Raw genomic sequence first — 16,136 nt, 5'->3', positions numbered from 1 at the left:
CCATTGAGCGTTAAGGGAGCCTGGTTGAGTAGCTGAGATGCAGACATCTACATCTGATCAAATAAATAAAACCCAGAGATTAAATTACCCAGTTTGCCACTGAATTGCACAGATACTTCTTAGCAAAATTTATCCTTGTATATCTGAATGTTGTAGATAGTTTCTTCTTGAAGATCAAACCCCAAACCAAAGCTGAAAGACTGGCTTAGACCCCCCATCTTCTGGTGTACAGACTTAGCTTTTCATGTTGGCTTTTCATGCAGTGCTGAGGCGGAGAGGAGTGAATTGCTAACACAGCGCTTCTCTTGCAGTTCCACAAAGAGCGGTTCAAAATCGACATGCCTCACCGCTTCAAAGTCTACAACTACAAGAGCCCGACTTTCTGCGAGCACTGTGGCACACTCCTCTGGGGCCTCGCACGGCAAGGGTTAAAGTGTGATGGTAAGTCCCTGGTCTACGAGGTACGGGCTGAGAGTGGAAGTGGGCTGTCATCATCAGAGGGTTGCGATCTGAAGAGCCAAATCCCATTTATCACATTTCTCTGTGAGGCCCCATATCAAATGGCACCACGAGGTGCTGAAGGAGAGGTCAAGAGGACTGTCCTTCAAGGAGGACCACTGTGGGCATATGGAAGGGTATGTGGCCCATGGTGTTTGAAGAATCACTTCCAGAAAGGCAAAGGAACATCTCAGTGCCCACATCTCTCCCCTCTCTTCCAAAATCTTTCCTATTACCAGCCTTCATACTCCATTTCTGCTAACAGACAGGCTGAGTACACATCATTGTCTTCATGATCCTCCACCTAGGGTGAGATCCTCTGCTGTGAATGTAGTTGTGTCTGAGCTGATTGATTGTAGAGCTTCAGTAACGTGTAGTTACAAAGGCTGAGGGATATGGAAATAAAACCTTTGCCCAGAGGCAGACACAGAACAAAACTTATCTGCGTGGAGCAACCAAAAAGCAGCCTGAGTGCAGTCTAATGAGACATAAAAGTTGTCCATGCTTTGCGCAATTTACATGGTTGATCTCCACCCTTGGCTGACAACAGCACATGTTTCTGCCTGACCTGATGTCACACCCTTTACAGCGCAGCTGTCCTGTGTTGTCCTGATGCCTCCATCCTTTCTTTCAGCATGCAGCATGAATGTCCATCACAAGTGCCAAACAAAAGTAGCAAACCTTTGTGGAGTTAACCAGAAACTAATGGCTGAAGCCCTGGCAATGATTGAGAGTACTCAACAGGTAAGTGCATCAAGCTGTGAGTTACCTGGACAAAGAAAGATCAAGTGTTCAATGTTTGTTCCAGTGCAAGAACTAAGGGCATGGGGTGGAGCACAGAGGGTAGCAAGTTCAAAACAAAGAGGAGGCAATTGGTCCTTCGTTGATCGTTGATCGTGTAGCTGAACTCATCTCAGCACATTGTGGAGGCTAAAAGTTTATATGGGTTCAAGTGACAACCTCTGACGTTCATGGAAGAAAAGTCCATTCAAGGCTCTTAATAGAAAAGCACTGCCTTTGAATCAGGAAATCTCTGAGCCACATATCGCTGGAGAATGGGAGAATATTCTGAGGAATTGGCCTTGCATGCCTGTGTTCTCCTTGTATCTTCACTAGGTGTCTGCTTGACCCCCGTCACAGACAGGTTGTTATCTAGATGGACTCTCGTTCTGATTCAGTACAGTTGTTCTTACCTTATGTTCACAGTTTAAATTGTGTAGCAATTAGACAGAAACGGAGGAACTAGGTTTTAGCCCTTATGCTGTCACTAGCTTCCTTGGGGGCTGTCACTTTGAAGTTTCTCCTGTGGCTCTCTGATCTGTTTGCAGTGAAGCTCCCTAGAACACAGACTCTCATGTAACAGATTTGGGCCTTGGGGAGAGGATCTAAGTACTACTCTCATATAAGTAAAAAACATAGCAAATTGAATTACGAAGAAGGAAAAATAGCCCGTTACAGGCCCGAAACCATGGAAGAATTCTTGTTCAAAATTGTGAGTGTTAGGATGCCTCTCAGCTCTTAACCTTAGAGACGCACAAAATCCAGAGGTGCCCAGTCTTCCATGTTTAAGTTCCTCAGGTACCCCAAGGCAACATCTTCATCCACTCAGTAGATGTTCTTCTATCTGTACGTTCCTGAGGGAGTATCTAGCAGGTTTAGCTCTGCATACTTCTCGTCTTAAAAAGTAGTGCTGGCAGAACTCCAAAGAGTTTTTCCTACACCTTGCTTCTCTTTTTCCAGCTTGCTGGCTCTGTACAGCTCTTTGCTCTGGGTAGTGGTTCCTTTGGGTCACCACTGTGAGGTGAGGAGGGCAAACTTTACCCTAGACGCTCTTTTAACCTACAGTAAGTTAGGCCTTGGGAACTCCTTGAGCCATAGGTGAAGTCCTTGTGTTTAGTAGCCCTCAGTAGATTTCTCTTCCATGCTTTTGTCTCATCATGCTTGAAACCAGATAAACTATTACCCTCCACAACATCCTGGGACAAGGAATTCCTCAGAGTCACATCCAGACAGCGCACAGGAGTGAGACTGCAGCACGTTCCAGCCTCTAGTACTTTTCCAGCTTTCACTTCCAAGACAGCTAGTAGGAAAGAAGATGTTAATTAAAATGTACTTTGTGTGGATAACCAGGGACTTGTGAAACAGGGGAGGTGCAGCTTGACTCTGCAGACTCCTGTTCACATCCCCGTATGACTCATAAGAAGCCTCTCTGCCTCACTGAAGACTCTTGAGTTCCTCTAGGGTTACAGACCCCTGAACGTTAGATACAGAGATGGTCTTCTCATAAGTCAAGACTTCTAGATCTGGGCCTGTGTGACAGTCACGCTCTTCCTGGGCTGACAGACCCAGAAGAGGCAGCATCGTCCGTAAGCATGTTTGGCTCGAAAGTGATTCACTGTTTTCTATGATCCAGGCTCGTTGTCAGCGTGACACTGAACAGATCTCCAGGGATGGACCTCTTGAAATTGGCTTCCCGGTTCTTGTGAAGGAGGTAACGCAGCTTCAGGCAGTGCCAGCATCTACAACAGGAAAAAAAGGTAGTTTTGCCTAGTGATATGGGACAGCAAGCTTTGTTAATTTTTTGGTTTTAGGTGGAGGTGACAAGGATAGGGAATTTATGAATCTTTCATACATCTTTCCAGTCTAGAACAAGACATATCCCTTTTTATCCCAGGACATCTGGAGATCTTCCTAGACACGTCACTCGGGGACAGCAGATACCCCAGGTGTCAGCCCAGCTCCTTTCTTCTGCATAGACCTGCACTTCCCTCTGGTGACGTGAGGCACCAACCACCACTTATCCAACTAATACAGTCTTACCCTAGACTCTCTTTCTGATCCAGTACCTCAGCACACCTTGTACCTCTACTGGCAATAATGTCCTTATTTCTCTCCTGGGATTTTCAGCCTATAATTTTTGGTAACTTTAAGGGGCAATCAAGCTCAAAATGGGAGGCTGGGAGTCTTTCTGATCACCGCTGTCTCAATTCCCTTTCTGATTTCAGATTGTTGGGTGGGGGTTCACACCATGGCTCAGTGCTAATTCAAGCGCTGGTTTCAATAGTTAGTGAATCTAAACCTGTAGACCCTTTCCTTCGTTAGAGACACAAACTCATCATGTAATTCTTAATTTTTCTATAATCAGAATAATTAGTTATGTCATTACTAGGCTTTTGAGGGCATAATTTTTGTACTTCTACATACATTTTCTGCTGACAGTGCTTCTCTGCTATCCATTGGTGTCCTTGTGCAAGTTCAGCTTCATAATTTTGCTTTCAAGGATTCTTCCCTATTTTCTTCTCCCCTCTTTTCCTCTCCAGTTGTATTTGTATGTAGAATTATGAATATCCCTGCAGGTAACAGTGGCTGATGCACTGAGTACATTAGAAGCATGTCCAACTGCCCTGTAGCATATAGTGTGCACATTTGAACACACAGTCCGTTTAAAAGGGAGAAGTCTCTCAAAGGCATAAATAGCATCCCATGCCTTTGAAAATCATCAGCAGATCCCTACATCACTCACTCAAGGATTGACCTAGGTGTCAGCACCCTCTGTGCTACAAGAGCGGAGGTTCAGGAAAGTGAGTGAGGGATTGAGGTGTGAAAAATAGTCTTTACTGTCCCATCTGTTCCAACATTAGTTTTGCCAAAGCTCTTGAAGCAGCCTTAGGGACACTGGGACCGCTCATAATGACAGCTATCAAGAAGGACTGAAGAACACAGACGGTCAGAAATGAGGGATTTCGTCCTGTTTTGCTGCCGTGAAACAAAATGACAGAGTTTGTAAAGTGGGAGTAATGCCACTAAAGAAGGTGGAGCTACACTGGAGTAAAATTTCCTCTGGAAAGAAGGCAATGTGGGAGCAGAGGCCGCTAGATGTGGCCACCACATTTCCATTCGTGTGAAAAGACATTTTTAAATCTTAAGCAAAATACTTGTATGTGTTCTAGGGATTTTTCTCATTTCCATGGGTCTATTTTCAGTGCGTTGATGTATGTTGCAGAACCACAGGGCATCTCCTGGGAGACTCCAGTGGAGGGCACAACAAAGGGAGAGTCTCTAATAGAGCCAGACTCGGGAGGAGAACAGCCTCAGGAGCAGCAAGGGCAGCAAGTGCAGCTAAAATTAACCATTGAAGATTTTGTCCTGCACAAGATGCTGGGGAAGGGAAGTTTTGGCAAGGTAAGCAACAGGGGGCTAGGATGCCACTGCATAGGTGCACGTCACCTGTTACGGGGCAGAAACACGTCATTTATGAGTTATTGACTTGCTAAAAGTCAATTTGGTGGTCTTGACTCGCTAAAGGTTTAACACTGCTCTTCTCTTCCCAACCTCAAACGAAACACAGGCTGAACAGCATTGAATAGCATGAGGTCTGGAGGTCACTTTGGAATAAGATCCCTTGACTGTCAGAGAACCCTTGTTCTTGCAGGGATCGGTCTTGAACCCAGTCCTGTCCTTGCATAAGACAAAGATCCTCCTTGTCCTTCCGTCTGCCCAGTTAGCTGCTGTGTCATAAGTGCCCGTGACAGGAGGGGAAAGAGCTGACGCTACTACTTCCCCTTTTGTGCAGGTCACTGTGGCCCGGGCAGCTGCCGGAAGCTGGTGGGAAAGATCTCTGTGCTGTGCTCCCCCGTGCAGCCACACCAGCCAGCATCACTGAGCAAGCTCCCAAAGAGGCAGAAGCATAGCCAAAAAGCCTAGTGCAGATCACCTCCCCTCTCTCCAGAGCAGCAGGGCCCAGTTGGGAACACTGGACTGTTCTTTCCCAGCTCTGATCCATGCTGGAACATAAAGCTAATTTTACAATAGCCCAGAATTTGTGCTTTTGAAACAAGAACCACATATTTTCAGTGGATTCATTAATGTTGATGAACGGTTGGTTGTTCCTTCCTCTTGCAGACGTCCCCTGGAAGGGGACTGTTATTCAGTGCCAGTGCAGAGCTGTATTTCAGAGGAAATCACCGTTGTGTTTTTATAGTCAGGAAGGAGTGTGTGTTCGTTATGCATTTGCTGCTTTGGCTTTCCACTTGAAAACACTTGGTATGCCTACACTCTACATGGGAAGCAGAGCTGAGCTCGGACACCTGAGCTGGGCTAACCCAGAATACCCCAAACTCCACAGCCCTGACTAAACCAGACTCAGGAACATGAATGCCGTACAATCATGGACAGATATGGTTTGGAAGAGACCTCTGGAGGTCCTCTAGTCCAACTTCCTACTCAGAACAGCTCGGGGGTTGTCTAGTTGAGTCTTGAACACCTCCAAGGATGGAGATTCTGTACCTTGCTTCAGGCCCCTGTGGACTCTCCAAGAGAGACTCTCCAAGCTCGCATGCCTCTGCACTTCTCTGCAGTGCACCATCAGATGTGATAAGGATGGTTTTAGTTCGTGCCCTTTTGCAGAAAACCTCACCCACAAGTTTCCTGTGTAGGTTTCCCTCCTGGTGTTCTCATTTCCTTGGAGTGAGATTCACTTCCTCATAGAGAGGTGGCAAGGTGTTCAGCTCTCCACGCCTGAGGGATCTCCGCAGCTCTGCACAAACAGTGAGGTTCAGGGTCAGACCTGTGAGGTATAGCTTTTCCTACCTGTGCCTTGTTCCAAGGGCACAGAACAAGTCACACGTGTTTCATTCCCCCATTTCACCAGGAGAGCAGTGCCCACACAGAAACGGGGTTACCAAAGGGTCCCTGCAGCATCAGCAGTGTTGCCATTTCTGGTCATTCACCGCAGAGACAGAGGGAGGCTTTAGGCTCAGTCTAGTGCTGTGGAGTGAAATACAGCAATAGCCAGAAGGATAGATAAAGCTTTTGTCAGGGTTACAACATGTCTGAACTTACTCAGTAAATAGTGTCTGGTAAAGAACTTCAAAGTCCTCTTTGATGAGTCTTATATATTTGTTCAGTCTACGGGAATGAGTGTCGAGAGACTGTTAGAGTAAAGATGAGGACTGCGTTTCAGCACAGAAACTGCTTTACTTTAAGGCCTCGAGCAAATCCTGTGCTGCTCTTTGCCTCAGTTTCCCTGCTTGTAAAAATAGATGGCAGTAGTCCTAGCTCCTCTGGGACATGGTTTATTAATGCTTGAAATGTGTTTCGCTCTCCTCGGAGAAAATGTCCTGTGGAAACACGGGGAACCAAAGCTGTCTTTTCGGGCCTCTCGTTAACTGGGAGGGAGGGAGGAAGTCACATCTGATGTGAGTGAGTCTAATTACTGACGGACATCAGTTTACACCTGCTGAGGATCTGGTGCAGGGTATTTACATGGTGTTAACAAAACAATATTCTATGATTTGTTATTTAAAGTCAGAAAACAGGAAGTGTTTCTTATGAGTGTTTGCATTAAAATGGTTTCTGTTGTCAGAAGCGTCTGGCTCTCTGACATGTTCTGTCCATGGGGCATGTGACACCTGCTGTCATAATTGCCAAACCCTTCTCATCTCTTCCTGCGTTTAGCTTCATAACACTATTCTGGGTGTGGAGAAAAAACTCAAAATTTTCTGCTCCGTGCTGTGTTTCAGCCCATCTTGCTCTGCTCCCAAACTCTCATAGCTGTGTACCCAGCCTGAGAGAAGAGCATTGGTCTTTCTGAGCAGTAGTTTCCATCCTAGGTGTTCCTCGCTGAGCTGAAGAACACAGACCAGTACTTCGCTGTGAAAGCCCTGAAGAAGGACGTGGTGCTGATGGATGATGATGTTGAATGTACGATGGTGGAGAAGAGAGTGCTCTCCTTAGCTTGGGAGCACCCATTCCTGACTCACGTCTTCTGTACGTTCCAGACCAAGGTAAGAGGAGGTGCTGTCTGCTCCCTACGTGGGCCAGTGTGCTGAGACTGTGCTTAAGTCTGCCAAGTCTGAGGGAATAGCTTTGAGGTGAAGTGATGCTAAGGGAAGTGTTATTCAGGTGGCCCCAGAAATTTCATCTGCCCTCCCCACATTCATGTGGAGGGGCAATTTGACAAGAATGGTATCCAAGACTGAATAAGGCAGCTATGCAGAGAGCCGCTATTAAAATCAGAGGCCTGATGCCCCAGGCCAAGGATGTACAAAGGCCACATCCACAGCCAGGATGCAAATGTGCCCGCACCAGTGCTATGCAGACCTCTTGGGCCATGAAGCAGCGTTATACTGCAATAACTAGGCTGGATCATAGTGAACTCGAGGAACTCTGGTCAGTGCCTTGTTACCATGCTTGTTACCATTCCTTTGGGGAATCTTTGCCCCCAGCTGAACTGTTGAATTACATCAGACTCTTCCTAATTCTGGCAATGAGGGCTGCAGTCCACAGGAGCAGTACAAAACATCTTCACCTGAAATCCCTCTTAAGAGTCCAAATCAAAATTAAAGTGGCATTTAAGTAATGTTTAAATCTATCTGGCCCTAGTGGCCATAAACTATGGACCGATTCACTTTTCAGATACTTTCCTATAGCCGCAGCCAATCTTCTTAACACCAGAACACATGCACAGACATTAAAAAAAAAAGGGGGGGGGGGATGAAAGGATGGACATATTTGGAGAGATTGTCTGGTCTGTCTCTCTGTTCCAACTGACCCAAACCATTCCTGAGAGATGTTTGGTATCCCAGAACTCAAGTTTATACTAACATCGCTTTTGTTAGACTGCTTGTTCGGGGCTTTTTTGAGGAGGCTCCCAGTCCCTGCTCAGTTCCAGGATGTAATGACACAAAACACTGCTTATTATGAGGTTAGCACCTGCTCAGCAAGAGAGCTTGTGTCTTCTGCAGGGTCATGAGAAACCAATATAGCCTCTGCTGTTTGCCCCAGTAGTCTGTGAGACAGGGCACCTGTTTAAAGACGGGGGATTAAATTTATGCCGGAGAATGTCTGGGAACTGCTCTAGGCAGTGTGATAGTGAGCCCAGGCATTAGTGTTTAACCCTTCTGGGACTGTCGGTGAGAAGGACAGCACATGCCAGGAATGGATCCTTGCCCAGAGGAAAGGAATTAATTCCTTTCTTTGGTAGATTTTAGAGTAAAATATAAATGACCTGACTCCAAAAGCATAGAAAATCAAGACTTTAATTAAAAAGACAAAGTATTTATAGCAGTCACAGCTCTATGAGGGGGCTTATTCTCCAAGGAGAGCTGATTGTGTTGCGCGTAACTCCAGATGCCCGAGTGGAGGCTGGCTAGTGCCGGCAGCTGGCGCACCACCCTTGCGTGCAGCAACGTGCTATGGTCCAGCCCAGTTCAACCTGCGTCTGGAAGCTGGAGGTCAAGTTTGGGATTTTGCCAGTCAACATGGATGCAGCAGTGGCAGTCTACAGCTCTGCTTTCAGGCCATGCATGCATACAAGTGTCCACTTCCCTTGGGAGAGCACAGCAGAAAAGGTGACAGACCAGAGTCGTGCCATGAGCCAGATGTGCTTTACTGATCATTTTGAAGAGACTATGCTTCCAGCTGTGGCTGAGACGAGCAAACCCTGCAGGGTGGAACAGAAATGAGTGCCTGAAAAACTCGTAGGTGCCAGATTAAAACACCCGAGGCATCTTTTCCTGCTCCGTCTTCTGGGCAATGTCAAGGTATTGCCCTCTTGTCATATAGGAAAAATCTCCATCCATCTCCTCCCAAGCCAATGTTGTCATATTAAAGTTATTATTTGGTCACTCAATTGTGCCCCCCAGGTCACAAATACAGAAGCTGGCGTGTGTCTATCCAGGCCAAAGATGCTCTGGGCTATGATTGATTTCTAGCTTATGATTTTCTCCTCTGACCTTTGCAAGGCAGGCGGTGATCACTCAACACATACAAGTCGTTCGGAGCAGGGCAGCTGTGACAAGCCATGGACAGTCTTTCACAGCTCAGCGAAGAGCATGGTTCAACCGTAATATCTTTTGGAGTAATCATTTTAGAAGCCAGTCCCTCTCTGGGCTTTAATATTGGAAAGGTGTGTGGGTTGTAGGGTTTTATTTCTTTGGTTTTACTGGAAGAGTAAGTACTTTCAAACAGAAATATATGTGTCAGTGCCTTTCTGAATCCCTGATGCTTTGGCCTGCAAAGTTTCTGAGCCGCCTCAGGTGCTAGGACCTCTGTAAAGGACAGCAGAAATGGGAATGTTCCTACAGTGAAACAAGAACCTAAGCGGTTCCGCGTGTCTCCAGAGAGAAAAGTCATCTAATCTGCTGACAGTGCTGTAAGCTGTGGATTGAGCTTCTCCCTGGCCTCAACCCAGATAATCAGCGAATGCTCAAATAGATAAAGCTTGACAGCCCTCAGACAGGTTTTCGTAGACACCTGGCACCTAGTGCTCCTTTTTATTCTTGGGAAGGCCGAGTGATCGCTACTTTCGAAACTCGGAACACTTGTCATGGTTTGCTACGTTAGAATAAAGTCAAATGCACAGGTTTTCTTTTCCAAATCCGGTTTTGAATTTGACTCTTCTATTTTACTGCAGTAATCCTTGCGTCCGGATATTCAACTGACACAGTTATATGGTGTGAATTTTAAAAACAAGCACAAAAAGCGGTTCTGTTTTATTAGATGTAAAGGGACATTGTTATGTTAAAAAGAAGGAAAAACATGTTTGTAGTTCTGTGAAATCCTGACATTGGTAATGCCCAGAGTGACTAGCTTTTGAATGCTTGTGTTTTATTTTTCTTTTTACATTTCACTGATCTTCTGTGATAAAAGTAGGCTTTGTCTTTTTGAAAGTCACTTTTGTTTCTAACTGTTTGCTTACTTCATTGACCAGGTTCTTATTCATGCCCTTTACGCAAATGCAAATTAAGTTCTTAGGCTTTTTGGCTTTTAGCACAAAATAGCAACACAGAAGACTGTCTTAACACAGAACAGAAGTAATCTTTATTGTAGTTTAAAAGCAAGTGTTATAGAAACATTTCTTTTCTGCTATACTAGCATATTATGTCTTTTCAAAGTGCTGGTGGTGGGCCATTTTCCTATGCTCTGTTGTTTTAATGTGCTTTATATTGACTTTAAAATCTCTTACATTGGCAGAAGGGAGAAAAGAGTTGTAAATCAGACCGGGATCTTAATTTAAAAATTCTTGGACCCTTATCCTCTGCAGTGTTTTCCATGAGTATTTCAGGGGAATTTCTCATCAAAATATCTCCTCAGGGTGAAATTGTAATGCCTGCAAAATTTTCCAGGAGCAATTTCAGTTTTCTCGTATCTCTGTCTTGCCATTAGCGGAACGGGGCTGAATTATTTCACCTCAATCACTGCATGTCGGTTTGGCCCAGGCGTGTTTCACACCCGTTTGATGTTCAGCTGTTTTTCCTGGCTGTGCCTCAGACCCTCCAAGGAGCCGTGGCTCGAGCCCACTTGCTCCTCCATGCAGAGTCCTTTGACTGCGTCATGGCCGTGGGACCACAGATTCATTGCAGGAGAAGTCCTCCTACAGGGAGGTAGAATTGCAAGCGGTGACACCACTGAAGCACTGAAACACAACGAAATGTTGGACTGACTTAACAAAACACTGTGTGCTGTTCACAAGCTGAGGTGTCCTGTGAGGTCAAACCAAATGTCCTCCTAGCCAGCATCCTATTTTTGGTGTTCACCAAGCAGGTTTGCTAAAGAAGAGGGTACCAGGCAATGCGGAGTGTTTTTTTCCCTTGCAGGAGAAAGGGACTGTCCCAGGTCTTGGCATTCAACAATGCAGGAGGTTATAAGACCTCGAAGCTTCCAGTTTCTGGGTCTCCATCCTCCTCATCTCTTGTTGGAGACAAATTGCCCTGGAAACCTCTCATTCAGGGCTTGTGGGCCAAGTTTGAGCTGGTCTGAAGGGAAAGCTAGGGGAGAAATGGGAAGTTTAGGGAGGCTTTGAGGATCTTGGCTTCCTCTTGCAACTAGCAGACAGGAGAACTGGCAAGTGTTGTTCAGTCCTGGCCCGTATTTCAATACAGCTCGGTAGAAATAGCGGCGTCTCAGCAGAGCTTGGGGATTTCAGCAACGTTCTGCCAGAGGACTTGTGAGCAACTGTGGTTATAACATGAAAAATGTAAAGTCTTTAAAAAATGCTTATGAGGTGGTGTCAGCCCATGTGGTGTGAGCATGTGGAGCATCCTGGCAAGGAAAAGAGGGGGCCAGCTCACAACAGGGGTTTTTAAAGTGACAGACTGTTGACTTGGATGGCATATTAAATACATGTATTTCCACTGCCTACCCATTGCCCAGCTCTGAGGAATATCTGCCCAAAATGTATTCAGTTTAGACTGGGATTTCTAAAAAGCTGCAGTGTAGCTGCTATGATATTTGTCTCCCCAAAAGAGCTGTCTTTTCAAAGTAAAAACATTACTTTTTTCTCCATTTTTCTGTTGATAATTTATTTAGGTTTCATGAATTTGACTACTTTTTATTTAGTTTTTGATTTGGGGATTTTTTTGTATGGGGTATTTTTTCCCCATCCCACAATTTTCAGAGATTTTTTCATCCAGCCTTAGGAGAATTAGTCTCTTGCCAAGATTCCCCCCAGTATTAACAGGTGAATCCACTTTGTCTTGCAGGACAGGGGTGATAGTACCTCAGCCTGCAGGGCCCAGCTTTACCACTGCAAGTGATATGCTCTGCCTGCTCTGAGCTGTGAGGAAAGGTGCTAGGAGACCAAAATTCAAGCCAGAGTGATTACCAGCCATGTCAGCACTTTAATATACATATGCATATATACATATATATGCACACATATATGTGTGTATATTTAAATGCACGTGCATGCATATATGTGTTTATTCATATGCTTTACACCAGGTAGGTGGGCCCACAAAGCTAAGCATACCAAATTAATGGTTTAATATTCAGTCAAAGATGCTGACAGTGTGAAGATTAGAATGAAAATTAAGTCATAAGATCGGGGACTGGAGCACATTGGCTGGCAGCTGTAAGAAATGCTGCCATCTCTAGCAGATAGCTTGCTATTACACAAGGTGGAGAAAAGTTTTCTAGAGCAAAGAAAAAAATTAAACCATTTCTTGCTCTAATCTGTAACAAATTGGCTTTGCTTTTCCCCAGATGATGCAAACAGCATTGTCAGTACCTCCTGTGGTCACCTGCTAGGAGGTGTGCAGCAGTAACTGCGTTAGCTGTCCCTCGTGGGAGCAGATGCAGTGCAGCGCACGTGCATTAATTTCTTTCCCAGTGGATGGGATTGCGACAGTGTGTTGCAACATTCACTTGGTGGTATGGTGGAGAAGGGCTGGGAGGCTTTTGGTTACCATCTATCCTAAGGCTGAGGTCTGGATGAGCATCCCGACTGTTGAATGGTTAGCATGCTCCTTGGCATGATTTTAGCCTGTAATAACTCGCACGCTCCTGCTCAGGCACAGTTCAGCGGTAGCATGGGCTGGGGACTGTTACTAGTCCGCAGTTTGGACACGACTGTTAAATCCTGAAGACTTAGCCTTTGGGTGCAAGACCCTCTTCTCTGCAGCGCAGCATCACAACCCGGCAGAGCCGGGCTTAGCTGTGGGAAAGTGTGAGACAAGAATCAGCTGTGAGAATTGCATAGCGTCAAACCTTTCTCTTAGCAAGGACCAATCTAATTCAGCGGGCAAGCAGCAGAGTTCAGTCGCTTTGTCTGGACTGAGGAGCCTTCTCCACATGGAGCCATTTGCTAGGATAACTGCTCTAATCAGGGTAATGCTGCACAGTCCTGCAGCATTAATTGTTCCAATATTCATGTCTCAGAAGCCCTGGGAAGGAGAATTTTGCTCTCCAGTAAATGGGTTTAAATTGTATATTTGTATATAGGCAAATGCTTTCAAATGCATAGAAAACAGAACCTTAAAATCTCTGCAGAAAAGTACTCTGGAGGGCTTCCAGCTGGGTCAAGGGTTTTAAGAGCCTGTAATAGGATGTACCTTCAAAAGACCAATTTAAATGCTGCTTGCTTTATATTCATTGTTTATAAAGTCAAAAGCATCCCTGATGGTGACTATTCATTCTCACAGAAGTTGCATGCAGAACAGAAGCAGGTTGGTTTAACTCCTTCCCTGCCATGTGCTGGAGAGGTAGAGAGAGCACTTGGCTCCGCAGAGAGGATATCAGCTCAGCATGGGCACCGAGGGACTGATGGGACAAGAAACTGAGTTATTGCTAAAATCCAGTGTTTCAGCACCTGGTGGGACTGAGCCAAGCAGGGCACCATGTTATTTTGAATGCTGGTTGCACTCCCGCATGAGCCTATGTGTTGTACAGCACCATATAGGAACAGTGCTTAGTCCTCCCACAACGGGGTCAATCCTGTTCCCTCTGCTGCGATGGGGATGGGCCCTGGAAGATGATCTAGAAGCGGGAACTGGCCCACTGAACAGCATCCCATATCGATGTTCCTGAGACAATATCAGCTATCCTGGGGCAGTTCCGAGGCAGAGTGTAGGAGCTGCCTCCAATCCTTGAACTCTGTGGTTGTAAAGGATGGCCCCAAACTGTGCCTTAAGACCAGGCTTGCTTATCTTCTGTCGTGCGAGTCTGGAGCCACGACCGGAAGTTTGGCTTGGCTATTTGCTACCGAAGGACACTCTAATGGCAGGAGGTCTGCAAGCTGACCACGGTTTGTTTGCAAGACAGATGTGTGGGAGAAAGGTGAGAGGCTCTTCCAAAGCCTCTTTCAGAGCTGTATAGATGCCACTGCTGAGGGATAGCATTCATGCTTGCTTGCTTAGTACCCTGACCTGTGGCCACTGCAGAGTTAAGAGCATGCTATTGTTATTAAGCCATATCAAGTGCCATCCCAGTCGCCACTTCTTGAGAAATACCTGCTCTACCCACTGCCGTCTGCTCTAGGAGCTGACAGACCTCAGAGCCTTGCAATATCAGACACTTGAGAAGGAGACATCAGATAGCTTTCCCAGGACAAGAGGAAGCGTAGCTCAGAGCCTGTCTGAGAACACGTCCTCCGTGCCATTCTAACCCTTTAACCTCTAGCACGCTGTCGAATTTTCAGTGGTTTCAAGAACAGGTTTTGCTGCTTCTCTTTTGAAGGTATTCTGTAGCGCCGTAGATCTTGGGCTTAGGAAGTTGTCTCCAGTAATTGGTTGTAGTTTCCACTGCTTGATTACATCTTGCTGCTCGTAATTACCTACTTGGGGCTGATCTCAAGCAATTTATCTCCATGGACCATACCAGACAATTGACCTATATAAAAAGCAGGGGGAACTTCCAATTTCAGAGGAGAAAACTCAGAGTGATGCTGTCTTTCTTTTCAGCAGCATTTATGTACCACTCAGTAGCAGCTGGTAGACAATGAAATCATGCCTGAGTCAGGTTTGTGGTCTTCAGCTTCATATCTTTCGATAGTTCAGAGACTGAGCTCACATATATATGAGTTCTTTGAATGCCAAAGTTTCTGAGAGGTTTCAGCTTTTTCTTTCCTGAGATGGCAGAAAGACGCTATCAGAGCCCTCAGTTCAATTAGATGGGTGCACTAGGCCATTGCTCAAATCCGTGAGCAAGCAGAGCGTGATTGCATCGTCTGCTGAATAAACTGGGAGGGGCTTCAGTTTACACTTAAAGAGAAGTGGTAAGTTGTAGCCAAATTCAGTAGGCTTCCCGGGGAACGCAGGGGTTTTCTCCTTCCCAGCCTACTAAATCTGAACCTACTGCGTTTGAAGACCCAGGAGATTTTGCCTGTTCCAGTCCAATAGATGCAGCTGCTGCTGTTCCCACTTGCAGGTCCTGCCAGTAGCAAAACTGAGCACATATTCCAAAGATGTAGATGCACACACGAAAGTGGTGTTTAGGCAGGGGCTGGCTCAGACGAGCATACTGACCACCAACCTGCTTACACGTGACCAGCGTCTTTTACACCCCCTGCCCCATTTTCCCATGCTTATTTTTGCCCTATTCACGTGGACCCCTCCCTTTCTCCACCCTTTTCTCTTCCCAGTTAACCAACTCATTGGCCCTGTTTTACAACATCAGAACCAAATTTGGGTATTTCTGATAGCATTACCTAGGTCATCTTGGCCTTGCATGATATTTACTGATGTGTTTAGGCAGCTGCTATTGCCTTGCATCATTGCACTCCCCAAAACGTCCCCAATATTCCCCTCAGCTGTCTGTGAAGCTCACCCATCTCTCACATCTCAGATGGTTAAGCTCCCACTTAGCCATCTGAGAAACTCAGCTGTCTCTCAAAATGTTGCCTGTAACTTTTGCCATCTTCTCACACTGTTATTTGCCATGTTCAGCAATATCTCATGTATCCAGTAATTTCTCATGGTCTGTTTTTAGCTAAATCTGTGTGTTTTAACAACAAGCATCTGCTCAAGTGCTTTCCTAAACTGGATCCTTAACTCACATTTCTTCCAAGATTTGTGCATGTGTATCTTAAATTGCCCAAGTCCATTTGGCCTTCTTAACTTGCTTAAACTGATTCATGTGCATGTATCTCTACAGTTGCAAGACATTCAAACTGGAAAACCGTACCTATTTTATTTATTAGCAAAATTTGTATTCTTTCCCTGGGACGCCAGATCTGGCCCCGTGCTTGTCAGATGACAGGTGTGGTTTCCAGCCAGACTTTTATTTAATAAGAGTGCCGTAATGAAAAGGATCTGGCTAAAGAAATTGCACAAATTAGAGCAGACAGCTGTTATTTGAAAAGAATAAACTTTTTTTTTTTTTAATAGCCAGCTTTTGGACTGCTGCCAGAGATGCTTGCA

General features: G+C 45.6%; 1 protein-coding gene across 5 annotated transcripts in view; it reads left to right on the top strand.

Annotated features, from left to right (window-relative positions):
* The window catches only part of PRKCQ (protein kinase C theta), a 66,123-nt gene that overhangs the window by 31,008 nt on the left and 18,979 nt on the right, over positions 1–16,136 (top strand). For all 5 annotated transcript variants that reach the window (XM_068957868.1, XM_068957792.1, XM_068957952.1 and 2 more), the window contains 5 exons: positions 312–441; positions 1,133–1,242; positions 2,912–3,035; positions 4,502–4,680; positions 7,110–7,283. In XM_068957868.1, the coding sequence (XP_068813969.1) occupies positions 312–441; positions 1,133–1,242; positions 2,912–3,035; positions 4,502–4,680; positions 7,110–7,283 (717 nt within the window). The remainder of the gene's footprint in view (positions 1–311; positions 442–1,132; positions 1,243–2,911; positions 3,036–4,501; positions 4,681–7,109; positions 7,284–16,136) is intronic.

Source organism: Struthio camelus, chromosome 1 (assembly GCF_040807025.1).
Source record: "Struthio camelus isolate bStrCam1 chromosome 1, bStrCam1.hap1, whole genome shotgun sequence".
NCBI lineage: Eukaryota > Metazoa > Chordata > Aves > Struthioniformes > Struthionidae > Struthio > Struthio camelus.
This window is presented reverse-complemented; position numbering and strand designations above follow the sequence as displayed.